The sequence below is a fragment of the Heloderma suspectum genome, chromosome 13, assembly GCF_057233095.1.
Source record: "Heloderma suspectum isolate Gila_16-S chromosome 13, 16-S_ref, whole genome shotgun sequence".
In the NCBI taxonomy this organism is placed as follows: Eukaryota; Metazoa; Chordata; class Lepidosauria; order Squamata; family Helodermatidae; genus Heloderma; species Heloderma suspectum.
Window position 1 is genome coordinate 32,480,054 of NC_139470.1, and position 27,257 is coordinate 32,507,310.

At 51.4% G+C, this 27,257-nt stretch overlaps 1 protein-coding gene across 5 annotated transcripts; it reads left to right on the forward strand.

Moving 5' to 3' along the window:
* UPB1 (beta-ureidopropionase 1) lies at positions 1 to 27,134 on the forward strand. Of its 5 annotated transcripts, none has more exons than XR_014785754.1 (10): positions 1 to 91; positions 2,945 to 3,116; positions 3,723 to 3,810; positions 7,991 to 8,085; positions 12,475 to 12,636; positions 15,931 to 16,100; positions 21,684 to 21,765; positions 23,829 to 23,871; positions 24,498 to 24,618; positions 26,393 to 27,134. XR_014785754.1 is itself a non-coding variant. In XM_084819931.1 (10 exons), exons 1-10 carry the CDS (start codon positions 15 to 17, stop codon positions 26,474 to 26,476), a joined length of 1,128 nt encoding a protein of 375 aa, XP_084676057.1. In that variant the 5' UTR covers positions 1 to 14; the 3' UTR covers positions 26,477 to 27,134. The 5 variants fall into 5 exon arrangements, 3 of the variants coding, with proteins under 3 accessions (XP_084676057.1, XP_084676056.1, XP_084676059.1); XM_084819931.1 differs by having other exon boundaries at positions 24,464 to 24,618; XR_014785753.1 differs by lacking the exon at positions 1 to 91 and having other exon boundaries at positions 2,680 to 3,116.
* The last annotated feature ends 123 nt before the right edge of the window (positions 27,135 to 27,257 follow it).

Below are 27,257 nucleotides of genomic sequence, written 5' to 3' on the forward strand. Positions count from 1 at the left end.
AGACGCGCGGCGGAATGGCGGCCGGCCTCGACTCGCCGGGGCGCTGCCTGGAGCGGCGCTTGCCCGCCGCCGAACTCGGGGAGGCCGCCAGGTGCGCCGCGGCTGCAGGCCCCAGCGGGCGCGCCGCCCGCTTTCGGGGGCGCCTGAAGGATTGCGGGGAGGCGGCGCCGGGACGGGGCTCCCTCCCGGCCTCACGCGGTGCAACGGGCTCGCCGGGGCTCGCGGGCGCTGCAGCAGACGCGTGCCGGTGCGGGGCGAGCCGGAGGCGCCGTCCACGCACGGGCCCCTGAGCGCGGCGGGCGGGCGGGCGCCCCGCCTGCCCCGTTGGAGGGCGGCGCGGCGCTCCGCTCACGGCAGAGCCCGCGGTCTGCGTTCGGGCAGCCCCGCCCCGCCCCGCCTCGCCGGGGCCAAATCGAGCTCCGGGCGGCACCGGGGCAGAGCCGCGCCGCGCCGGCGGGCCCTTGGGGAGGGCGCGCGCGCGCCGGCCGCCTCGCTGGCCCGCAAGCGGCCTGGCCCAGCGGCGCCCCTCGGCGAGCCGCAGCAGCCGCGCCGCCCCCGCAGGCGCGAATCAGGCACCCGAGCTGGGCTCGGAGCTCCGCTCGGCGTCGCCGGGGGGAGACGCCCGGGGCGAGGCTCTCCCCCGCCGCCCGGCCTCGCGCGCCGCCTCTGCGGCCTTCCTCGCGGCGCGACCCGCCCTGCGGGAGAGCGGAGGGGCGGGCGGGCGCGCGTCTTTCCGGCGGGGGCGGCGCGGGGTGGCGCCGAAAGCCGGTCCTGCCGCGCAGTGCGACGCCTGGGGCGGCAGCGCGAGGACGCTGCGGCCAGCGCGTCGCCGCGCCCGGGAAGGCGCCGCGGCGTTGGAAGGGGGCCGGGAAGGGCAGCTGAGCGGAGCGAGGGGCTGGGGCGGCCCCGCGGGGCAGCTGGAGCTGCCTGGCGTAGAGAGAAGGCGGGCCGGGAGGCGCGGCGGAGGCGCGCAGCGGGGCGCCGGTGTGGGGGCGGGCGGGGGGACGTGCTTCTCCCTCGCAGTCCTGTTGCCCCGCGGGGTCCTCCGTTGAGGTTGCATGGTGGGAGCTGCAGGACGGGTGAAAGGGAGTCCTTCACGCAGTGCGCAGCTGGCACCATGGAAAGGGTCCCCTGGAAAGGGATGGGACGCGCTCGTGGAGGAGGAGAAGGCTGCCAACTCCTTGCCCACCCCAGCAGCAATTAGGATTGGGGAAAGTCTGTGATGGAAGGCTTTCCCCAACCCCATTGCGGCGCGGGGGGGGGGGTCCATCGGGAGACGAGATGGGGGGGTCGCCGCACCTGCATGGCAGTTCGGTTTTTAAAGGCCTCCGTTGGTGGCAAAGCTGAGTGAGGGGGGCAGAGGGGGGACTGCAGCCCGGATGGGGAGGCACCACAGGCATTGGTGCTTCTGTGTGCCAGATGCTCCCCACCCAGCTCCAGCTCCTGCTTTGTAAGACATCCTCCCTGATAAATAGTTATGGGGGACTGGAAAGCTTGCTCGCTATTTTGTGACATCTTGCTTGTCTTCGCCGAGGCTGAAGCCCAGCTGAAGAGTTTGCTGTTTTTTCTTATGGACTATCCCAAGCAGCTGTTGCTTTTTCTTTCTCTCTCAGCAGTTGTTCTGGGATGTAGGAAGGAGGCTGTTTTTGTAGGAACAAAGTCACCTCCAAATGACTGCTTTCCTTTTGAAAGGAAGTCCTGATAAAAGCAACCCCGTCTTTTAAGGATTCAGCGTTGAGGCCTTCGGAATCCTGTGGGGTGCAGAGGGCCCTCGCGTCAAACCCTTTGCCCTCAGACCGCCTCCCCTCCTTAGGTGACCCTTCATGTGACGCCATGCCCACAGCAGAGGCTTGGCATACTGAGCTGCTTGCAGAGCAAACAGTTCACAGAGATGACCCACATTTCTCAATACTTGCAGTGCTGTGTTGCGACAGCAATTTCAGAGGTTTGTTCAGGATTCTACAAGCGGATTGCAAGCGCATTTGGCTTCCTCCGGTTTTCAGGCCCTGTGCCTGACCGGGGTGGGCAGAAGGTAGATTGGGATCTGCCAGTAGACATCTGGGGGATTTGCAGTAGATCGACAAGGGGTTTTGGCTCCTAGCTGTTTAACACTAGCAAGTAAATTTGGAAGTTTTGAAAAACCAGCCTCTGCCATGGCTGAATGTGTGCACATCACATCTCTCTTAGCCTCTGACCTGGTTCGCATGATCGTCGCAGTCCACCATGGCTTATTAGCCACAGCGGGTGTGGTGCCCATGGATACCAGGTTGGCAACCCAAGTGTGAACCTGGCAAAGGTGGGTTGTTGGGGTCGTTGACAAGCCACCCAGGACCCATGGGTTGTTTTAGGGGTGCCAGCAGCTTGTCAACCACCCCAACAGCCCTCCCTCGCTGGGTTCACATGTGACGAGAAGCTATGGCGCGCCCTCGCCACGTCCTGAACATTCAAAGTGGCAGTGGTGGCTGCAACAAGGATCTCCGCAGGGAAATTCATCCATGGTGGCTTCTCGAACTAGGCCTCTGTGTTCCTCACTTGTAGGCTGGTTGAATACGCCTTTGACCAGGTCTTTGTGCCAGCCACTTGGGAGTTTTGTGTTGGAATCTCTGATCACGGTAATGCAGATGAAGATTTGTGTTTGCATATACAGTGCGTGGCTCATGGGGGCAGGAGGTAACTGACTGTACGACCCCTGTTTCTGATTCTACACCTGGCTCTGATCAATGGATCTTGGGGTTCTAGTGAAAAACAAAGCAGATCCCACAACCCCAAAGTCGGACCCCCGCTACCTTGCCTCCCTTCTCTCTCCCGCCACCCCAGATTTCTTGGTGCTCGAGGTGCACCGACCTAGATATGAATCGTCTGGCTTTGCTGTCTTGCCAGTGGGCTGTGTTGATTGGTACGGGAGGAAGATCAAGGCACGCTTCTGTCTTCTTCCTTTTTCCAGGCCACTGGATCTGCCTTCTGTTGCTATATCAGCTGCTGCCGAAAGGAAATGTGAACTACAAGGCCATAGATTTGAAGCTGAACCAGAGCAGCTGAGGCAGCCACGCATTGTCCGAGTGGGACTGATCCAGAATAAGATCCCACTTCCCACAGATGCACCAGTTGCTGAACAGGTACAACCCATTGGGCTTGTAAGGAAAGCAGCTGCAGGCTAATGATAATAACAACAATAATAATAATAATAAGCCATTAGTCTAAACAGCACTTTATGTCATGAGCAAAAAGGGCAACCAATCAGTTTATCGATTACCACACCTAGACACTGATTCAGAACAGCCACTGCCTCACCTGGATTTGATGAAAAAGAGAGAGAGAGCTGGGTGTCATCTGCGTATTGGGGGCACATCAGCTCACACTTCCGAATAACCTCCCCCAGTGGTTCATGTAGATGTAGAACAGCATGGGGGATAAAATAGAGCCCAGTGGAACTACGTAGCATAACAGCCAAGGCACAGAGCAATAATGTCCCAACACCACCATCCCGCACCACAGGACCTCCAAAGCCCCCAGCCCAGACAGACTATCCAGAAGGATACCATGGTCAGTGGTATCGAAAGGTGCAGAGGACTCTTGCATTCCGGAGACGGTGCTTCTCCCATGCCCCTTTTCTCTCTTGACATTCAGTTTGTGTTTGAGCTTGGTAGGCAAAATGGGAGTAAAGGTAGCTTAATTAAATGGCATCATGTGTGGACCTTTATAGCTGAGCTTTTTCTACATAGGTAACTGCACTACACAAGCGCATTGAAGAGATTGTGGAGGTGGCAAAAATGTGCGGGGTAAATGTTGTCTGTTTCCAAGAGGTCTGGAGTAAGTAGCATTTTGTTTGGCCTCCCCGTGTTTGGGCTCTGCTTTAATCAAAGTACATATTCCCAGAACAATTTAGCATGACTTTCCCCAGCCTGGCACCTCCAGATCTGTTGGGCTGCACATAATCTCCTAGACCTCATCTCGAATACTGTGACCAGTTTTGGACACCACAGTTTAAGACGGATTCAGATAAATTGGAATGAGTTCAGAGAAGGGCAACAAAGATGATCAGGAAACTAGAAACTAAGTCCTGTGAGGAAAGATGGAAGGGACCGGACATGTTTAGCCTTGAGAATAGAAGACTGAGGGGGATATGATAGCACTTTCATATCCTAAAGGGTTGTCACACAGAAGAAGGCTGCAATCTGTTCTCTGTCATCCAAGACTGTACAGCCACCTGTTCCACTAAATCCTGTTCTTCTAACAGTGGGTGCGGAGGACAAAGCTGTGGGAGCAGCAATGTCTTGAGCCCAAAGAGGATGCAGTGGAGCTGGTGGGCTGTGGGAGGCAGAGCGAAAGGCCCCTTGGCTTCACAGTTTGAACTCAACAGCCCTGCTGACCAGGTGACTAACTCCATGGCAATGGATCTAGTTCGCTCTCCACTGTGTTGCAGTTTTTACTGGAGCTGAATCTGTTCCATCTGGGGACACATGGAGGGTCAAAAACCCAGATTATCCCAAAGCCAGCCTGGGGCTCTCAGCAGGTCACAAAGCAGTTTACTGCAAATTGTTTGGGTGGCTACTGAGTGGAGTCTCGTCCACGCCATCATTTATAGAGCCTGTTCCCACCTTCCCCCTCTCACCTTGTTCCGCCCCTTTTGCTTTCTCTAGCCAGTGGGTATGTTAGTGCCCCCCCCAACCTATGTCCGACCCTTCCCACCCAATTTAAAAAAAAATTATTTTCCCTCTAAAACTGCAATAGCGGCAGGACTAAATGCACAGCAGCGACCCCTCACATTACCACATTAGTGAGGACACTCAATCACCTTAGGCAGCCTGTTTTCAATCTTTAACATTCCCCCAGCCCTTCTGTGCATGTTTACTCAAAAGTAAGAAATCTCACTCCCTTGATGCAAGCAGGGGGAAGAAGAAAGGGAGAAAGAAAAGGGGGTGGAAGCAATAGGCAAAAGTGCACACATGGGGAAAAATGGGGTGGGGAGCAGTAACTCTGCAGCAGATTGCTGGGATGTGGCGAAATTGGGGTGGGGAGCTAGAAATGGGGAACATTGCAATCCTATGCATCTTTTCTCAGAAGTAAGCCCCATTGGGTTCAATGGGGCTTCCTCCCCTGTAAGTGGGTTTAGAATTGCAGACAACATCTCCCAGAGGACTTCTGAGAAACAAAAAGAGGAACATTTAATGATGATTATGATTATGATGATAAGGAGAACCCCTTCCAAAATGGGCCAGCTGAAATCAGAATTGGAAGACTTCTTTGTGAACCCAGTCCTCCAGAGCTCCCCCCACCCCAGTTTTGCTGCATCCCAGCAATCTGCTTCAAAATCAGCCCAGTGGGGCTTACTTCTGAGTAGTGATGCATAGGATTGCAATGTTCCCCAGTTCTACCTCCTCCCACCCCAATTTTGCCACATCTCAGCAACCTGCTCCAAAGTTACTGCTCCCCACCCCATTTTTCCCCATCTGTGCACTTTTGTCTACTGCTCCCTCCCACTTTCTCCCTTTCTCCTTCCCCCTGCTGGCAATGAAAAAGGGAGTGAGATTTATTTCTTACTTCTGAGTAAACATGCAGAGGAGGGGGGGAATGTTAAAGATTGAAACCAGGCTAACTAAAGTGATTGAGTGTCCCCACTACTGCAGTACTATGAGCGGTTCTTTGATGTTCTGTAGTTTCTCAGTTATTATGTAAAATCCCACCTCCGCTTTATTGCGGTAATGTTCTTTCTGGCTCAGGTCGACTCAGCCTTCCATCCTTCCAAGGTCGGTAAAATGAGTACCCAGCTTGCTGGGGGAAAGGTAGCCACGACTGGGGAAGGCAATGGCAAACCACCCCGCTACAGTCTGCCATGAAAACGCCAGCGCAAGCGGCGTCCCTCTAGGGGTCAGTAGTGACCCGGTGCTTGCACAGGAGGAACCTTTCCTTTCCTTCTTTCTGGTTTACAGGAGCATTCATAAAGTAGTAGCAGCCGGGAGCCTGGACAGGGGCAGGAAACAAGCCTCACTCAGTGGTCTCCCCACTTTCTTTTACCCAATGTCCACCCACCCCATACCCCACTTGAAGATAATTCCAGTCTCCCCCAGGTGGCTGTAGTTGGTGAAACTGGAGTGCTTACTTCAGGTTCATGATGGAGCTGCAGTGCACTATTTCGACATTCCACTTTAAGGGGATTTTTTTTAAAGGTGGAGGCTGCCAAGCAGGGCACACCTATATTTTTGGGGGGATGGCTGCCAGAGGTTAGTGGTAGGCAAGGCCAAGTAAATACCATGAGGTAGCTCAGAACTCCAGAATGGACAGATGCAAAATAGCAGAAACATCAGGGAAACACAGGGAGAGGAAACATTGGGGGAACACCCCTTGACCGGGGTCAGTGAGGTCACAGCCAGGTGAAAGACACACCCCTGGGCAGGGCTATCATGCTGAAGTAAATGCGGTGCGGAGGGTTGGTACACACACTGCAACAGAAGTGCAGACAAACCGAATTAAGGAAAACAATCAGATTAAAGTCTCAGAAAAAACGGTTTTTCTGCGAAAATCTCCAGGATCACTGCAAAATGGTCATGACGTCATGTGCCCCGAATGACCTCCACACGCAGCCAACTCGCAGTAAATCACTTGTGGAGACACCCCCAAGAGCATCTCTGACTTGTCTAGATTAAGCTTCAGTTTGGCAGCCCACATCCAGACCATTATTACCCCCAGGCACTGGTTCAACTGCCTCCCTAGACTGAGATGGAAAGGAGAGCTAGAGTTGAGTGTCACCATGGATAACTACTCCCAGTGCTTTCATGTACACGGGGAGATTGGAAGCTGCCTTCTCACGAGTCAGACCCTGGGTCCATCTAGCCCAGTATCGTCGACACTGACTGGCAGCAGTGGCTCTCTAGGGTTTTAGGCAGGAGTTTTTCCAGCCCTGCTTGGAGATGCTGCCGGGGATTGAACCTGGGACCTTCGGCATGCAAGGCAGGGGCTCTCCCGCTGAGCTACAGTTCCTGCTTTTAACACCGTGGTGGGTAACATGTGGCCCATAGGCTGCATGTGGTGTCCCCCATCAGGTGCAACCCCTGTCGCTGCTGCTGTGCTGCTGAACTTGGTGACATGGTGGTAAAAACAAAATCAATGGTTTGTAGCCAGAATTCAGTGGCAAACTGCTACAGAAGCTTTAAAGACAAATTTAGCTTGGGTTTGGTGGAGAACTGCTGCATCCGGTATAAATTGCCCAAACCCTGAGGTCATAATTGGAGGCCCTGCTCTGCTTTGGAGAGGTTCAGTGACTGAGTATGTGGGACAGGGTACCACTGTTGTGGTACCAATATTACAGACTGTTCTCTCAAAGGTGGTCTGCCTGGCTCCATCTCTGCTCACTTTTTGGTGGGCAATGAAAAGACATCTATCCCAGTGTGCTCTGGAGATGTCTTTTAACTGGGTTATATTGTAATGGTGTTGCTGTAAGAAGGGCTGTTTATACTTTTTATTGCTGGGATTATGTTTTCTATAGCTCAGTGGCAGAGCACCTGTTTTGCATGCAGAAGGCTTCAGGTTCAATCCCTGGCAACATCTACAGATCAAGTAGCAGCAGGTGATGGGAAATAAACATTTTTCTCTGCCTGAAACACCAGCAGAGAGATAACCTGGGGTAGATGGATAAATAGACCGGCCTGGTGGAAAGCAGCTTCCTGTGTTCCCGCTGTATATATTTTGTTAGCTGCTTTGAGCAATTTTAAAATGGAGAAGTGTGGTTACAGTCTGTGGAAATAATTATAAATCATGGAGGGCACCAAGGGCCAGCTCGCTCTCTGGGCATCAGAGGGACTTTGTGAAAATGTCACGTGGGGTGGGCCACGCGCTTGTGAGGCAGAGGCGGCATTGATACTGGATGGTTTCCTAGGGAGCATCCAGCTCACCAAGATTACTTTGCTCAACCCAAGCAGAACATCCCAGTATGCAAAATGGTCTGTGGCAAAGCTGTGGTATTAATTTCATCTGTGGATGTTTGTTTTTCTAGCAATGCCTTTTGCTTTCTGTACAAGAGAGAGGCTGCCTTGGACTGAATTTGCCGAATCAGCAGAAGAGGGCCCAACAACAAAATTTTGCCAGAAGGTAGAGAGCCAAATTCATGCCCGTCTGCCATTTTACCAATATCCCCCTCACCGCTAACACTTCCTAGGCCTGTATCAAGACAGAATGTCATATAAAATATTTCGCACAATGATATTGCTTTGCATTCATGCCGCCCCTTTCACCACGAAGGTGCTCTGAACCATGTCTGCAGCCTGGCAGGGTGTGAGCATCGCTTAGAGCAGGGGCCAGCGGCAGCATTTACTGATGGGGCATGTGGTGAAGGTGGGGATGGCGTGGCAGGCCACAGCTGCAGTCCTGAAGGAGCAGGGGCCCCAGGAGCAAGCTCTGCTGAACCCAGTGGGACCTGCTGCTGAAGAGACGTGCATAGGGTTGTGCTGTAAAGCAGCCTCACCATACAAAGGATTCACACACACAAAGTTCTGCCCTTGCACAGCTTCTGGTTATTTCAAGGATGGAGACGTAGGACAAAGTCCCAGGGGACGGAGACTCCTGTTAATTAGTAAGTGCCACACAGAAGACTCTTGGAAAGTGCAACTTTAGTTCTTTTGCTGTTCTGTAAATGACTCACTTCCTCCTTTTTGGAAAGAGACATTTATTTTACTCTGTGAAATGATTTGCTAACACAGTTTGTGATTTGATGACCCTGAAGGGACCAGAGTTTCTTGGTTTATATCTCTTTTCATTCTGCTATTTTCACTGTAATGTAGGTCAGATATGGGGCAATTATAAATGTGAGGTTAATTGCATCTTGGTGGATATTGTGGTAAGCACTCAGGCATATGGGAGAGTAAAATGACACAAGGGGAAGGAAGAGAAAATGTAATTGGATCAAAGAAGACATGGCTTATCAGTACTGAAATGTAATACAAAATACTCTCTCTAGGGACCAAGGGCAATATAATATAATGTTGGCTTTTTCTTTCGAAAAGGAACAGGGGAGCTAAATATTAAAAATAATATAATTTCCTTTTTATATGGGAATGGCAATTCCTGGGTTTCTAATGATGGGAGCAGATCTACAGAGGGCTGATTCCCCGCACTCTCTCTGATCCCAGAAAAGGCCATGGCCTGGACACCAAGAGGTGCAATGTCCCTTTTGCCACCATCCCCGCTGAGCCCCCTCGCAGCTGTTCCTGGGGCCAGGGGGCCTGTGGAACACCATGGGGTGTGGTGTGGGATGCTGTAGTGGGGGGGTCTCTGGGAATCGGGCCCCCACTTGTGTAAGTGGCAATGCTTTGCCTGCACGCAAAAGGTGCCTTCAGTTCTGACCGAGAGGCTCCCTCAATAGAACGATCCCAGTCCTCACCCAGGAAGGGTTTGTTTCCCAGTTCACCTAGTGCTGCAAGGCGGCCATCGGGCTGTGCTCTGCTGACCTACGCCGAGGCTGGCTGGACAAAGGCCATGTAGGCTGTGAGCCTGAGGAAGAGCTTCAGGCCCCGCCACGTTGGTGTTTTGGCCCCACCCTCTTTGCCTTTGGCCCCACCCCATGCTGGAGTCCCGAAGTTGAGCCCAGCCCAGGGGCTGAAAGCGTTTTCTTGTCCCTCGCGGGGAGCTTGTGAAATTCCGCAGTCAAACTGTGATATCCCTGGTCATCTCCTGGCAACTCTGGTTTGGGTCACATTCACGCAGCGCGCTCCAAGTTAGTTAGTTAAAATCTCTGTTTTTATGGACAAAAATGGGATTGCAAAGAATTAAGTGATTTCTTGTATTATCAAAAATCTTTGGTAGACTTAGAGCTCAGTTGGGGCATGGGTGGGGAGACTTTGGGCTTATGGAATCTATTTTTTTACCAGAACCCTGAGATCCACCAAGTGGAGTCCAATGCAAAAGAATTAAAGAATTCTGAGTCCAGGAATTTGTCTTGAGCATCAGCAGTGAATGGAGTTTATAGTCCTTCCACACAAAAATCCCCCCTTGGTTACCTCAACCTTTCTTCATTTCAGCAGCATAATTTCATGGGGGGGGGGTGCATCTGGGGGCGGTTGACATTTTGTTCCCGCTATTAAACAAGAGTCAGAAATCCTTGCCAATCTACCGCAGATCATCCTGATATCAGCCAGTAGAACCCAGTCTATCTTCTGCCCACCTTTGAGCAAAAACTTGGTCGCCGTGGCTGTTCACATTTTGCACAGTTTCTGTTATGTTTTTGAATTGTTCTGGCCCAGTGCTTTCTTGGGAGGTTTTGAATCCACACCTCTCTCTCATGTGGTGCTATGGGAGCTTATGGATGTAAACAGAGGGCCGCCTGTTCCACAAGAGGACTGGCCTCTGGGGCTCTACTCTGCTTTTCTTGCCATCCCCTTTCCTCATTCAGGGGATTTTATGGGGGATTCCGATCTTCCTTATGTAACCCTCCTGTGTTTTGCCACTACTTCTGCCAACTTTTCTCTTACCACAGAAAATCTGCTAAGGAGAAAAAGACAGAATGGCTACACCATGCTGCCTGAGTCGTACCACGAGGAGACCCCTGGGTCCCTCCCTCTTTGGAAGCAAATTGGCTGGTGGCACCCCGCTTCTGGAGTCCCCTCCCAGGGAGATTTGCCTGGTGCCATCTTCGTTTAGCAGCAGACAAAGGCCATGTTACTTGGCCAGGCCATTTGGGTCCTTTAGTCTGTTTGTGGTGGTTTCTCCTGGCGGGCATGTGGCTGGTGCCTCAGCAACGTGGAACACCACCCAAGCAGAACCACCTCAGACTCTAGTTACATGGGAAGGGCGTGGGGAGAGAGACTGCGGCTATACTGGGGGAGTGACTGCCGTGTCCTGTGCATACTCTGCCTGGGAGGGGAAGGGAAAACACATAACCAGAAAATACAGAAACTGTGGAGAGATGAGAAAGATTCCCATAGGGTTGCAGGAAACATTGCCAGCGGCAGCCAACTGGGGACTGTGCCACAGAACATGTGCACAGGGTGCCCACACTTGGAGGGCGCTCATGAACTCTTGGCAGTGGGGACACGCCTCCAGCACACACACCACGTCCGATGTCACCACAGCACCCCCACTCCATCAGTCTCTGGCACAGCCAGCAGCGACCCCACTACTCCCAGCCCCCCCCCCCCCTTGCTACAGGCAGGGCTCTGAATCCTCTTATGTGACTGACAGGCACAGTTCTGGAGCACAGCCCACAAAGGGAAGGAAGGAGAGAGAGAGAGCCCATACAGCAGCACAGCATCCGCATTGCTCCCTGTGCAGAGAGCAGATCAAGCCTTCCTTGGCCAAGGGTTTGAGACCCGCCGAGGGAGGGGAAAACTCCTTCGTCAAGCAGCCAAGGGGCACACACATACAGAGGGCCTTCGGTGGCTTGCAGCGTGGGGCGGGGTGGGGCGGGGCGGGGAAGCAGGTGTTGGGGGTTCGAGCCCCATCTTATGTCCTGGACTGCAGGTGCAGTGCCCATCATGGCAGCCTCTCTGTGCTGGAAATGCCTCCACCTGTTGCATGGTGGCCTGTAGGCCCCACAGAGGAAGAGCCAGAAGCATCCTGACCCTGGCTGGGCCTGAACACGGGGTGTCTGAGGCCGAGAGGGGGGAGCACCACCTCTGCCTCAGCCTCCCCCCCACATGGGGGCAGGGAGGGGGAGAGTGCAGTGGCTGAGTGGTGCCTCTGCCCCTCGGAGGCTGGAAGAGCGTGCGCTGCGTGGCAGCGGCGTGCTTGGCTCCCTGCACCCGGGCTGTGACCCGGCAAGGCAAAGGTGCTCACAAGGGGTTGGCCAGCAGTGGGAGGAGCGGAGTCCCTGGCCTTTGCCAGCTTTCCTGCATGCTGGGGAGAACCTGCCCCATTCAGTTTGAGGGGGAAGAATGTTAGCACAGCCCAGACCCAGCATGCACATAGGGTAAAGGGGGTGGGGAGATGTGGGGCCAGCAAGGAATGGCCCCGTGGCATGCAGCCTGTCCTCTGAGTGGGGGACGCCCTGTGTGGCAGGGGTGCTGTGGCAGAGTGCTGAGTTACGCCGTCTCCTGTGTTCTCTCGTGGTGATGCGAGAAGGGAGGTTGTCGACACAGGGGTGGCTTTAAAACAAAGTGTTCTCCACCTGCCGAAGTCAGTGGGAGGGACATTTCTTGTGTCAGGTCTGTGGCTGGTGTGAATTTCTGCTGTGAATTGAAGTAGGATAGGATATGGCATCTGTTTGCTCCTCTGCTACACTTCCAACCTCTTGCCCATAACTGTTCTAGCTATTCTGCCAGCATCTTTTTCATTATGCCAGGCTAGCAGGACTTCCACTGAATCCTAAAGCCACTCAGCTGTCAGATCACCTGGAAACTCTTCTGAGAGCTTCTCTGCTGAAAAGCTGCTAAAAATTACTTGAATCAAAATAAAAAAATAAAATGAAACCTGAAATAAAAGTAATAAAAATAAATTACTTGAAATAAAATAAAGAAATAAAATGTGGCATAATTTTGATGTCTGCAGCTGGCGAAGAAACACAATATGGTTGTGGTGTCTCCAATCCTGGAGAGAGACGTTGTGCACGGAGAAACGTTGTGGAACACTGCGGTGGTGATTTCGAACTCTGGCGCTGTACTTGGGAAGAGCAGGAAGAATCACATCCCAAGGATTGGAGACTTCAATGAGGTGAGTTGTTGCTTTGGGTATGGGAAACCGGAAGCTCTTGCTGGTTCCCAGAGCAGTTTCTACAGGAGCAGCTTTTTAGGGTGGGTGTGTGCACATCCCCTAGGATTCCCAATTCACCCACACACCTCCAAGGCTCAGGAGGTGCTTCTAAATCAGGGATGTTGAGGCACACACAAACATCATGAGAATCACCACCACTCAGGGGCTGTCTGCGCCCAGGAAGAGCAGAAGGGTGCATAAGTCTCCCTCCTCCAGCGGCCCCCCGAGAGTCCCCCTCCCCGATACCTTGTGGAACAGCCCCGCTTTGAGACCCCGGGGCTGTGGGGGGAGTCGAGGAGGAAGGGTGAGGTCTGGGGCCTTGCTAGATCCGCACTCCAGAGCTGCAGGGCCAGTCAGGCACCAAGCCATGCGGGTGCAGCCCCCCCAGGTTGTCTGCAGAGAGATCAGAGGTGCCAGGGGTTTGGATGCCAGGGAGGAAGGGGAGCCAGTCCGGATCGGGTCTTCCCCTTAGAAATATGCCCGGCATTGCTTCCTAAGGCTGTTCACACGTGACAGCTGGGTGACAGCACTCCCCCACCACCTGCAGTCAGCTGAGCCAAAGCCGCTGTCCCTCTGGGTCACCCAAGTTGCTGATAGCCCTCTTTCTTGAGTGTATTGACAGGACACAGGAGGTGGAATGATCCAAGCCAGCAAAAGGCAAATCCTCCGAGAGGCCAGTGAGCTTTATCCCTTGACCAAGGAGGTCATGGAGAGTCCTCAGGTCTGGGGGGCAGGGCAGCTCTGGTGGCAGCACGAGTCTCTTCCACGGTCATTCCCACAGAAGGGGCTCCCTGTGACAAGAGGGCTGAGGCAGCTCTTTGTGGGGGGGGTGGCAGGGTGGAAGCATCTGCCCCAGTTATGAACTCCACCTTTGCCAGGGCAGTTTAACTGTGGTCGGAGGGAAGGGCCCCAAAGATGAGACTCCAGAGATGGCCTGCTTAGCTGAATTCCTGGCAGTTTTGTTGCTGGAAATCCAACTGGAGTCTGCAAATGCAGTGGCTAGGAGAAACTGTGGCTTGGCTCTTGGAAGGCAGATCCTGGCTCACAGGCCAGGCCGACAAGGTAGGCCTTCTCAGGCTGCAAACATTTTGATGAGTCCCTTGGTCCTGTACTCATCAAGATGAAAGGCGAGGCCTTGTGTGCCACAAGGAAGATGAGTGGAAGCCAAGCCAGGGCTGCCATTTTGGTCGTTGACCTTTTAGCACGAGCCTGGAGCAGTAGGGGTATACCATCCCAAGCAGTTCTGCCCCAAAGGGACTGGCCAGGGATGCTGCCCATCTGCATCCTGTTCTGCAACAGCCTCCAGCCTCAGCAAGGGCCAGATAAGTAGCCTCCGTCTGGAGGCCATGTGGCCCCACCCTACACAATGCTCAGAAGTACGTGAGAGGGGTGGTTAGGGCTTGGAGGGCAATCACTCAGGTGCCGTCCTGAAACTCTCCTGCCTGCGCCATCTGGGGTTGTTACACTTTCCCACTCTACAGAGACCCTAACCCCCACACAATAAAATGCTCATATTTGGGACCAGGAAAGAAAAAAAAAGGTCTCCCCCTCTCCGCAATCAAGTGGCCTAAAGAGGACTACAGGGTCCCTGTGCCTGACTCTCTGGAGCCCTGAACAAGAGCACTCCAGTTAGTGGTTGGGGATAAGCTGTCACATCGTGTTGCAGGTCTGGCTTTCCTTTGAAATGTACGAATGCATATCTTTCTGCATACCTGGGAAATCATCCAGGTATGCAGATCCCAAAGTCATTTTGGGGTGGTCTTGTTTTGCTTCCAAACTGACACGGCAGTGCCCAAGCTTGGTATGAAAAAGAACAAGTGGGGATCTTGTAGGACTGTCTGCTATAAAGCGCTAAAGGCCAAGAGTCATCCCCAAACCTGACACACTAGGGCAGCAGGAGGAGTTCCTTTTAATGTCATGGCATGTACTCCAGTCCTCCTTTTCCGGGAGAGTGTCGGCCAGGGGGAGGCAATGTGGTGCCCCAGACGCCTTCCTTGCTGCCCACCGAGGCACCCTACTCTTCCCAATTTTGATTTGAAAAACATCTTTATACTTCCTTGCTGGCAGCAGGGATGGCTTCAAAGTGAAGTGGGAGCCTCTAGCTCCTGCCATCTTCATTTCCCAGGAAGGCCTCTGGGCCAGTTACAACTGCCTTATGGCTGTGCCCAGGACAGCCTCTCAAATTTCCATTTGTGCCCATGGGACCAAAAGGTAGCCTATCCCTGCTGTAAGTTGCCGGCCTCAAGCAGGACTGTCCTCTGCCTTGTCGATTTCTGATTCATTTGTCCACCTTACAGTCCCAACTGCTTTTCCCAACTGCTGCACATCAGAATAAGCCCTGCCAGCTGGAGGGCAAGGGCTGGCCGTAGCGCACAGCCCTTTCATAGCCAAGCTCGAAGGCTGATGTGTGGCCAGCCTACCGGATCAGGAACAGGCAGGAGTGGGCCCTGGGAGAGTGGCACTGATGGGCTTCCCAGGGCCAATCTGGGCCCCACCCCTGCCTTGTCCTCTGCCTGGCATTGCTGCCAGGCCCTCCCCCTCTCCCTCCAGGCATGCTTGCCCATCAGGGTCCCGTTCGGGTGGCGGCCGGTGTCGGGCAGCCACTGTATTGCATCTCCTGCGGCGGAACCCCGGCCTCAGGCTCTGCGCCAGGAGATACACCCTGGGGGCTGCTCAGTGCCAAGCAGCCCCTCGGCTCCCATTCAGAGGGCTGCCACCTGGCAAGCATGTCTGGGGGGAGGGGGGAGGGGCTGGCGCCTCCATGGGGGCAGCAGGACTCCTGAATTGTGGGGGCAGGCTGCGCCAGCAGATTGTGCGATAGGGGAGAAGCTTAGAGGGAGCTCTGCCAGCCGAGATGCTCTGTTGAAGGGGCGCTTTGCCCTTTGAGGTGGGGCTGCATAAATTTGGCATTGATATGCATATACACACTCCTCATTATCCATCAATAAAGCCCAAATTGCTATCAGAAGAAATTATGCAAAAGAACATTTAGTTAAACCAAGTAATTCCAGAGTGAGGTAGTCCCGTCCCCCCCCCGCTGGTCAGGCTTTTGGCAGCCAGCTGCGATTACGCTGGCAGCAGCAAGTGGAAGAGGTCAGGGACTTGGCTCCTTGCTCTGTTATCTGCCCTGTATTGGCCCAGTGGGTGCACATCTGCTGCTGGGCTGGTATCGAGGAAGGCCGCTTTTTGGACCGGAGGGTATTCCAGGTGTTTGTGTTCCATCCTGAGGCATCCCTGCATCTTTGTGTCTTGCAGTCAACGTACTACATGGAAGGGGACAGAGGACATCCAGTGTTCCAGACTCAGTTTGGGAAGATTGCTGTGAACATTTGCTTTGGGCGCCATCATCCCCTCAACTGGCTCATGTACAGTTTGAATGGAGCAGAGATCATCTTTAACCCTTCCGCTACTATTGGGAAACTCAGGTATTTTCAGGTTTTAAATTATTTCTGTCTGTGTGTGGTTATGGGGGAAGGGGCTGTAGCTCAGTGGCAGAGCCCCTGCTTGGCATGCCGAAGGTCCCAGGATCTCCAGGTAGGGCTAGGAAGGGACCTGCCTGAAACTCTGGACAGCTGCTGCTGCCGCCAGTCAGGGTTGATCACACTGGCTAGGTGGACCGAGGGTCTGACTCGGCCCAAGGCAGCTTCCTCTGTTCCTCACCTTCCTTGTTCGCTGCCAAAAGTGGTATAAATAGCCAGTTAAATCTTTAGGTCATCAAACCTTCACTTTTTTGACAGAAGTATGTTCCAGGTGTTCCTAATGAGAGTGCATCAGAAAAACTTCCTGACTGTCAGAGCGATACGACAATGGAACCCATGACCTGGGGAGGCGGTGGGCTCTCCCACACTGGAGGCGTTCAAGACGAGGCCGGATGGCCACCTGCCAGGGCTGCTCTGACTTGGATCCCTGCATGGAGCAGGGGGTTGGACGCGATGGCCTTGGAGGCCCCTCCCAACCCTGCTGTTCTATGATTCTAGTCTCATGCATCTCATGAAATGTTTCATGAAAGTATTTAGAATTTCCCCTCCATGATCCCAGGGTATTGATGGTATGTTTTAAAAAAGCCCAGTTCTGTGCTAATGAAAAGCAAATTCTATAACCTGAGCATTTTGCAACATTTCCTGGCCTGTATAATTTATTCTGCTTTTGCTAACCCGAGGCAAGAGCAGTGCTGAGGCCTCAGTGCTCCCACTTTGGCCATGGCAGGTTCTTCGTAGCGGCCCCACTGGGTACTTGAGATGTCGCCAGGCACTATAGGATGGTTTCAAGTGGTTGCCTGAAACTGAGGATTAGAAACGCACTTTAAAAGAAGTTGTCATGCTGCTGAATACTCTGCAGATATACATACTCTGCACACAGCCTCAGCTAATGGCAGCAGCTAAAGAACTTTTTGCCAGGGCAAAGGTAAGTGACTGTAACCATGAGAGCAACAGCTCTCCTAGTCAGAACAGGGTAATAGGAAGGCTCAGGGTACGAACACCCTGCCTGTGTACTTTCAGTAGATGCAGTTGGAAATATTCACTTATCCAGGTCCATGGTGACTTTTGGAAGACTGGGAAAGACATTCAGGGAGTCCAGCTCTCTCTTTTGTCTTAGTAGGTTATTTTAGCAATTTCCAGCAGGCAGTCATGTTAGTTTGTTGCAGCAAAAACAACAGCCTTGTGGCACCTTAGTGATTAACAAATTTAGCCCACGAAAGCTTTATGCTAGAATAAATTTGTTTGCCTTTAAGTGCCACAAGACTCTTGGTTGTTTTTGATTATTTTAGTCTATGTGTTATTTTATTTTTAAATTAATTATGTACTGGATTATTTTGATCTCGTTAGGAGCTGCCTTGAGAGCTTTAGTGGCTGTAGGGTGTGGTATGCATATAATAAATTTAAAAGAAAATGAAATACTTGCAAAACAGCTTGCTAGTAAAAATACCCAATAGTATTTGGGGCTTTATGAGAAAAAACCTTCAATTTTTTAATGCAGTTCAGTGAATAATTGTATCATGAGTCTGTAAGATCACATTTTTCACATTGTAAACTTGCAGGGTGGGTTTGTTCTCAATTTAATTGTTGTACGCTGCTTAGTTCTTGAAGCACTTCATAACTAGCAAATATTTATTGGATGGCTGGTTCGGGTGCTGTGAAAGGAATGCTGGGCTTGCTGTGAATGTTCGTTCTCTTTAGCACAGCCTCCTGCAACCTGGCGCCCTCCAGCACGGTTGGACCAGTCGCCTCCCAGGCTGATCAGTTCTGTTTCCAAACCTCTGATGAGCGCCAGCTTCGTCCAGTGGACTGACACTTGGTGCAGAGTCTTGCCCTCAGCCGGTGGGGGCAGGACGCTGGCCTGGTGCAAGGGAGCGATTGCCCCACACCCCTCGGCTTGGGGCTGCCTCTGTCCTGTGGCTGACTAGTGGCCGCTCTGCTCGGCCTAAGGAGGAGACTCCTTGGGAGCGTGGGCCTGGCAGAAGGTTGCTGCCTTGCTTGGGATGCCTCTGTGCCAGAACGGACCTGAGAGCTCTGCCCCTCTCTGTGCCCGGATCTGGCTTTCTCCTCCCTGGGCATTCAGTGGACAGGTGGCAGGAGCTTCGGTTGGCAAGATCAGATAACCGTTGGGTAAACCAGTGCTGACTCTGGCTGTTAGTGAGGTGAAAGAAGTTCACAACCCCTCCATGAAAACCCTGCGGCCTTGAAGCAGGCAGGACTGGAACTGGGGCGGGCCAGGGGGCTCATCCCACTGAAGGAGACCAAGCACAAAATCATTGGCGTCGCCCTGTCAGGGAAGCAAGGGTAAGCCTACCCCGGATAACCATCAGGAGAATGGCTTATGACATCCTCCTCAACCTGGAGGCCTCCAGACCATGCTGGCTGGGGGAAGATGGGAGTTGTAGTCCAATACATCTAGAGGGTGCCAAGTTGGGAAAGGCTGGCATATGAATAGGTGGCGGGCAGCTGCATGTGCAACTGGAGGCCATTTGTTCATTCATTGCAAGAACTGTTAACTGCCAATTTGGATCGTTTAATGCCAAAAAGAGAAAAGCTAGCAAAGAGCTCACATTTTGTAGAGGTTTTATAGATGTAATATGATGGCCTCTGCTGAGCTTGAAGGGAAAGATCAGAACATTCCTTATAATTTCCAACTTTCTGCCTGCAGTAATAGAGAGGTTGAGGACATGATGCATTATTTGTTTAGCTGTTCTGTAATTGTGTGTGCACGGAACAAGCGTCTCCCTCATCCATTGATAATTGGTTGGATTTTTAAAACTGGAATTTTTTCCAGGCAATGAAAATAACAGGTGGTTTAAGTAATGTTCATTTTAGTGTTGGCCAAAACATGTTACAATTCATTAAATGGGTTGTTATAACCATTTTTTTCCTTGCTTTTCTTGTTGAACGTTATTTCCTTGCCCCATGTTTTTTGTTGTGATCTATGCCTTTGAACAGGTAGGCGTGTGTGTGCGTTGTGAAGGTGTGTGTGTGTGTGTGTTTGGCAGAAATTGATGTTAAAAGCAGTGGGTCCAATCAAAGGTCAAACAGGATTAAGCAGTGAGGCTGGTGGGGAAGAGGATGGGTCATCAGTGGCAGGGCCAAGGGAGCCTTTGCATCCAAGAGGAAATTATATTTAACTCTTAGCACTCAGAGGTCACATTTCAACATGTGTAAGCCTATAAAGCAGCCACACCCACAGGGATTTCAGTGGGTTGCTCAGCCTCAGTCGAGCCAACCCAGTGGGCCGTGATTTGTCCGTGCAGCCTCTCCACTGCCCCTCTCCACCCTGTCCTTGTCGGTGGTTCCTGTTGGCTGCTTCTGCTAGATTATGTGCCTGCCTTCTTTTTTCCCCTAACACTTCCTGCCTGTAACAAAGAGTGCTGGACCGGTCGCCCTCCAGTAAGCTTTCTCTGTGCTTTTACATGAAGAAAGGTTGATTACACATGTGTGTGCTGTGGGTGCATGCGCAGCTAAAAAAGTGAGGCTTAGATGCCCACAATAATTGGCAACAGCAGCCAGGGCTGCTCCGGAAGAGCCAAAGATGGGGGATGTGCTGGCGGGCGAGGTTAATTCCTTCCTGTGGGTTCAGAGGGGGCTGACCTCCTGCACTGCCACTGCATTTAAGTCCCACTTGGTGGGGAAAGTCGGCATTTTGTTATGTGCCGCCCACTTGTCCAGTCAGCGAGAATTTCCAGGGTGCAGGATGGAACCAGTTTCTCTTTGCAGGAGGTTGCTGGTGAGGCTTACTGGCATCTTGTTGCATTTGTGTTTATTTGCAGACACAGAGGTCGAGCCCAGGTGGAGGCTGAGCCTCAGCACTTGTTCAGAGAGTCACAGTCTCTGAAGAAGTTTGCTCCCACATCACATCTCTAGGGAGACAGCTGGGACCCAAAGGGGCTCATAGACCACAAACTCAGCTTGCTCTCTCGTCCTCTGTGCCTGACTCAGAACTGCAACTCTGTTGTCCTTTTCACACACAGGACGAGAGAAGGACTGCCCCCTTCGCTGATTTCCTAACTGGTTTCCTAACTAGAACATTCCCAGAATGATCTTGAAATTGCCCAAGTATTTAGTTTCCATGGCAACGTATCATCTGTGAAAAAATTAAAATAAAAAGCAAAGATAGCCTTCTTGCTCCATGAGACCCCCCCCCCCCCGAAAATCCACAATTGGGCAAAACCTTTATGAGCACCAACATTCCACAAAAATGTACAAGTTTTGAGTTCTTCAGAACTCTTCATCAGGCTAGATGGTACAAAAAGCAGGGGGTAGGGGAAGAAACAGAAACATCCCAAAAGGTGGCCAGATGTGGTGGCCTATAGTTTACCTTACAAAGTCAATACCTGGCCAGCAAGAGTGATCATTCACACTCTCTTGTTCAGTCCTCATGACTTGCAACAACACACTGAAATGTCTCTCACTGAAATCAGCGCAGGCTCGTAGCTGGAACAAAGCAACCGGTCTGGCTGTGCAGAGCTCGTGTCTCAGGGCAGGGGGGCAAGTAGCAGGGGAGTACAGGGGTCGTGGGGTTTGGCGCTCCAGCACACGTCGAGGTGGTGGAGTGGGAGGGAAGGGGGAGACCCCGTCCTCTGGCGTCTTGTTGAAATGACTTACAGTTCAAACTGGCACAGAACTTAACTTTGGCTGGATCGTGTCCAGTGTTTAACATGAGGGGCTGCTCAGGGGCAATTAGGAAGGGAGCCAGTCAGTAACTGTGACTTTTGGAGGCATTGCCTGGTTTCTCAGTGCGGTCTTAGCAGCTGGATGATTGACTCCTCTCTCTCCTAGGTTGTTTTATTGCTTTGCGAGGACATAGTCCAAGTACAGGAAGAGAGATCATCATCAGCAAACAATCTCCGTCTCTTTTTCCTTCCTGACATGTGTGTATTTGCTGTTTCTTTTCCCTCTGCCCTACCTGGGTTGATTTGAACCGGGCCGTGTTCCCAGGAACTGCGTCTTGCCAAGGCCTGGGGCCAAGCTGGGCATGGCTCCACACAGGTTGGAACTCCCTTCCAAAGAGTCAAGTGAGCCCCTTCCTGAAGACCTTTTCTGTCAAGCCTTTTCCTGAGTAGTTTTATGCTGGTCTGCTTGTTGTAACTGAGGCTGTTTCAGATTGCAGTATTTTATTGTATTTTATTGTCTTGTTTTTGTTATTGTCTTGTTCTTAGTTTCTATTCGCAAGCTGCATTACAAGGACTTTGCCCTAAAAGTCGCATGGTGTTTCCCCTGATGTTCATTAAAAACTCCAACGTAGCTCCTGGCCATTTCTGCCTGGCTTGCACAGGATTCTGCCCTCTGTTCGCTGGTGGGAGGAGGACGGGGCGGCTCGGATCGCCTGCCTCTGGCACAGAGTGGCTTCAGGCCAGCTCTGTGAGGGGCGGAACTTGGAAGCTACCCCAGGCGGCTCCCCTGGGCTGCATTTCCCAACCGTGCGAAGAAGCGGCCAAGAAGGTGGCCTGTCACGGTCTTTCGTGTGATGCAACAGAAGCTCCAAATCCTGCATATACAATTAAAAAAAATGTTTTACAGTGAATCCATGTGGCCCATTGAAGCGAGAAATGCTGCCATTGCCAACCACTGTTTCACCTGTGCCATCAACAGAGTAGGAACGGTAAGGCCTTTTGGCTCTCTGTACTTCGAGACTTATCACTTGGAATCATGCTAGTTAAAAGTATCATACTTCCAGAATTACCTGGTGGCATTAAAATGCCAGTTTGCAGTTCCCGTGTTGAAGCTTATGGGGAAACAGGACTCCTTTCGCTATCCCCATCTGGAATCAGCCTGTCCCAGAGTGGTTTGTTAACAGACCCTCTTCCCAGCTGCCCATGTGCACCTCTTCACTGTTTCTGGCAAGGGCAAGGAGTGTGTCGGTGCTGCTTCTGCACAACTCAGCAGCAGTTGGTGAGTGGAAGCATCGTCTAACTAGGGTTTAGGCAGCAGGGTGCGGGGAGAGGCTTACATGCACGCCAGCCAGCAAGCCTGCTGCCTGCCTTCCTCCCCTCTTGGCTTTCCTGTAACGTCTGTTCAAAGGAATTGGAAGAAGGATGAAGAATTCAGGCCTACAATTGCAGGGCCAGGCGGTAGAATGTAAGCCCTGGAGCTGGCCCAGGGCTTGCCAGGAGCTCAGTCTTCCCCTTGGCTATATGGAAAGGTTCCCCTGCTCCTCTGGGCCTTTGGCCATCTTACAGGAAGCAGGCTCTTTAGTGGGGAGAGCATGCACTCTTGTGAGCATGTCTCTCGCTAGCTTTCTGCGGCCACAGAGTGGTGGCTGGAGAAGAGTCTTCAGCAGGAGGTAGCACCGGACTGGGGGCTTCTACACGAGGCTCTTAATGTGCCATCACCATGCCTCCTTCACGCCATTCTGCAAGGGGGGCCAGGTGATGCTGTAAGCCGGTTGTCCTCCTACCATGTTCTCTCACCACTTCTTCTGCCTTTTTTCTTACTGCAGAAAATCTGTTAAGGGGGGAACGCTAGGGAGGGAAAAAGCAGAATAGTGCATTTTCTTTGCAGCTGTGGATTGGAAAATGCAGAATTGAGGCACAGTGGGAGGAGTTAGGAAGGCGGATGCTGTGTTGGGGATCCCCCCCCCCCCCGTTGTTCCTGGAGAAGTTGGAAGGCTGTGTTGGGGATGCTCTATTGCTTGCCGTGCATTTCCGGTTTCAGAACCATTTCATGTCCTGCATTGCAAATCCTTTCTCCTGATCTACTGGCTGTCAGCCTTAATTAATTGCTTCCTGGAATGAGGTTTTCTCTACCAACCCACTTCAGCTAGCAGCTATTTAATTAGTAGATGACACTGAAAATACTTCCAAGTACTGATGGGTTGGTTCTGCCTATAATCCTGTAAGGCTGCAATCCTTTGGCCTTGTGTGACAGGCACTCTCTTGATGTAAACATTCACAATTGTGCTACGGTAGAATAGCATCATCCTAACTAAAGTGCAGGGAAAATAAAACCGGCAAGTATTCTAGCCAGGTTGTGAACCTGAGTAGATCAGGTTGTTCCATTCTAGTTGAGAAATTGACTAGATCAGGCAGGTGGAATCAGCGGGACTTACAGCCTGATCCGTAACCGTGTTTACTTGAAAGCTCCTCTTGCTCCGTGTGGCAGGAGCTTTTTTTGACAATGATCTTTGTTTTATTGCAGTTGCGCTACTTTACAATCCATACCCCCCGGGGGCTAAGTGGTGCTTAGAAGCACTCACTTCAGAACACCTGGAGGGGGAGAAGGCGACCAGTGAGGGGTGGGCAATGGGGAGGAGACAACATTGCCCACACCAAAAAAAAAAACTAGCCCGCTGAAGCCCTGCAGGCCATCCATTGCAATTGTGCTTGTAAGAATGATTGGTAGCCCCTGACTGGAAGCCACCACAGTAAAAGATTCCTCCTCGCCCCGGTTGTGTGCAGCAAGTGGTACTCCCACACAAAGGCTTGTGTTTCAGGGTCATCCATCAAAATCAACAGACCAAATGTGGAGACAGGCTGCTGTAGAGGATGCAGTACTTTACTGAAGAGCCAGACATCACTTATTAGATTTATAGTGATTGCTGGATAACAACAGCTTCTGTGTTCAACACTGTTCATCTTGGGATGGGGGGGGGGGGGGCTGGCAGTGGAGAGGGAGCGACACAGTGGTGCCATCTTCCGTTCATTTTGCGTGTTCTGCTTCTTGCAGGAAGTTTATCCAAATCCCTTTACGTCAGGAGATGGTGGAGATGGTACGTCTTCTTGTTTGTGTTTGGGTGGAGTGATGCTTGTTGGGCATCTGAGGCAATTCTTCTTTGCTATTTGCCGCCCGCCCCCCTGGGCAGGACTGAAACTTTTGATGGTGATGATGCCGGTCATAAAGAGTCCTTCAGATCTCCTTTTTTCTTTCTAGTGCTGTGAAAGTAAATAGAAGCTTGCCCAGCACCTTTGAAAGCTGTGAAAAATGGTTCATGGTGTCAGCCAAAGTGATGAAAAAGCTAACTGATGCAATGTTTAACTGCTTAAATATTACAGTTATATCTAGGAATGCATTTTTTCTGAGGCCATTGAAGATTTTCAGCAGCAAACCAATCCGGAACAGTATAATGGCCACATGTAGCTTGAAAACAAGCTAGATGTGGCTGTTGTAGCATCCTGTAGTTATTTGGTGCTGATTGTCAGTGGCAAATTAGCATTATTATTTGCTGTAACAAATTTTGGCTGTGGTTGTGGGAGGGCACTTGTTGCCCACTCCTGTGCTAGCAGCTGGCAATACACCCACCACATCACATTGATTTTGCTATATTAATTGTGTACTCTCTTTTTTTTTTGGCATTTATGAAGCCCATCGCGACTTTGGTCATTTTTATGGTTCCAGTTATGTGGCTGCTCCAGATGGGAGTCGAACCCCTGGACTCTCCCGCACCCAGGATGGGCTTTTGGTGACTGAGATGGATCTAAATCTTTGTAGACAAGTTAGTGATAAATGGAATTTTAAGGTAAGATTTCTTCCTCTAACCAAAGCTGATCAAGAACATGTGTCTTTGTGACTTCTGCTTGTATTGAACTGTGCTGGGAGTCAGATGAAATAGATTTTTAATAGGTATTGTTGGTTGGCTTTCTCTTGAATGAAAATACATTCTGGAGAAACTTAGCTGTTGTGGGAGAATTAAGATTTTGCAGGGCCGTGCAGTTGACAGCCCCAAAGTAATTTCAAGTTGCTTCTTCTGACCAAGGGAACAAGCATGTTACCCACACAACCTCTGTGATATCGAGACCAGGAAAACACACTCCTTTGTGGGAGATAAATTGTAGAGCTGAGCAGTCTTCCTTTTAAAGTGTTCAACAAAATTGCTGAGGTTTAAGTGCATCGCAATTACCCTAGTTAATATTACACACTCCTTGTTACTTGCAGGCAAGGCTACACAACCTGCACAGCTCACCCCCCACCAGGCCTTACCTTCGCCCCCCTAAGGGGTTAGTCGTGTCTCTACCCATTCCCAGCAATTCTGATGCAGATCGCTCTTTTCCCAAGAGTTGCTACCAAGTCAAGAAAGAGCCATCTTTACCAGGATGGCCGGGATGTGCATGTACATGGTCCCTGCGCCAGTATCACATGAGGCCTTCCAGGCTGAAAAATTGTACATCCCTAACTTGAAGGACATGTAAACCAAGGCTCGTAGCTCCGTAGTGGAGGGCATGTAGAGAGTCCCAGCTTCAATCCCCGGCATCTCAGAGGAACACCCCTGCTGGATCAGACTAGTGTGGATCCATCTAGTCCAACATCCTGTTTCCTAGTGGTCAGCCAGACACATCCCTTTGGGGACCCCCAAGCAGGGCAGGAATGCAAGAGCTCCCCAGCACCTGGCATGCACACTGCCTCCGAGCCTGGCAGTTGCAGAGCCTCAGGTCTGTGAATTCATCCGATCCCTTCAAAAGCCATCTAAGCACGAGGCCATCGCCACATCTGGCGCGAAGGTCGTACTTCCTTTTGTCTGTCCTGTCTCCCACCAGTCAATTGCGCTGGGTGACCCCATGCTCGAGGGTTATGAAAGAGGGAGAACAAGGTCTCCGTCCACAGCATGCAGCACTGTATGAATGTCTGTCATGTCCCGCTCTCCCCACTCCCATTTCCCACGATAGCAACGTGCTTCATCCCGGTTCTAAGGCAGCAGGTCTTGGAAGAACAGTTGTTGGGGATCATTGTTGCCCTCATGTCCTGATGGTGGGTTTTGCAGAGGCTTTCAGTTGGCTGCAGTGAAAAACAGGGTGCTGGCCGACATAGGCCTTGGCCTGATACAGCAGAGTCCTTAGGCTCTTCCGTGCACACTGGTGAATGTGGAACTATTAGAGGGGCAGATGTCCAAAAATCAATGGTGGTCTTTATGTTCATTTGAGCAAGGAATTCTAGGTTTCTTTTATTGGATGTAACATTTTTACAGCTGCTTACGAACAGGTCACCTACCTTTGAATAATTATGAGAGTTCTTGCTTGCAAGCTTGAAAATCTCAAATAATTCAAACTTGTCAATAGCTGCTGGCCTAATCATTGTGATGAATAAGAATCGAAGCTAGCTTTGCTTTTTGGCCACCAATGCAAGTTAGTGGATATTCTGGTAGGCTATTAAGTTGTGTGGCTTTATTTCCAGGGCTGTAGTTGGGTTTTTTTTTAGGAAAAACACTCCACCTGGATTGAACTACCTTTTTGAAGGTCTTCTATGGTGACAGATGGTAAGTGGAAGAGAATAGCTCAAGCTTTTTTCTTCCTTTCCAGATGACTGGGAGATATAAGATGTATGCTGAAGAACTTGCTGCTGTTGTCCAGCCCAACTTTGTACCCAATATTATCACAGAGTAACTCCTCGGCTCCCAGAGCAGGCGGGACAAGACCCTCCGCCTTTTGTCTTTCTGCAGTGAACGGTCTCTTCATAACATCCCAGCATCTCAAAACCCATGACTGGTGGCTCGTCGCAAGAGCTTCGGCTGGGACTGAAAGAGCGTCTTTCAGCGCTGCCGGTGAGACTTTCATCTTCCTTTGAACTGCAGGTTCTCGTCCCCCTACCTCCACCGCATCGGAAGTCTGCGCTTGCGTCTCCTCAGTTTCGCACGTAGCTGAAGCTTAGCACAGGCATGGAAACGTTTTAATTCAGGGTGATCTTTACGCCAGGTGTTTATAGGGCCCTGGCTTTTCATAGGTGAACATATATGATCAACCAGACATGCAACAAAATTATAAACCTTTCTATAAAAGAAATGAGTGAAGCCACCTTTTCTATGCACTACAGCACTGCCACGGTGTTAAAAAGGCTTTAGCTGAGCTAAGGAATCACTTAGGCTACAATCCTATACCCATTTACCTGGGAGTAAGCCCCCCTGAATTCAGTGGGACTTGTGTCTGAGCAGGTATCTATAGGATTGCACTGTTAATCTACAGCTGCCCTGTAGCATCTGGTTATTTGTGCTGGCATGTTTCCAGTCAGAACTTGTGGAACAGATGCACATTTCTGTTAAAGCATTCTTGGAATGGAAAAAAGCCCCCCTTCCCTCCTCCACTCCCCTCATTTCCCTCTTAAAATCAAATTTTACATTGCAAGTTCCTCAGGATAATTTTTTTAAATGATCAACTAACAGCATTCAGC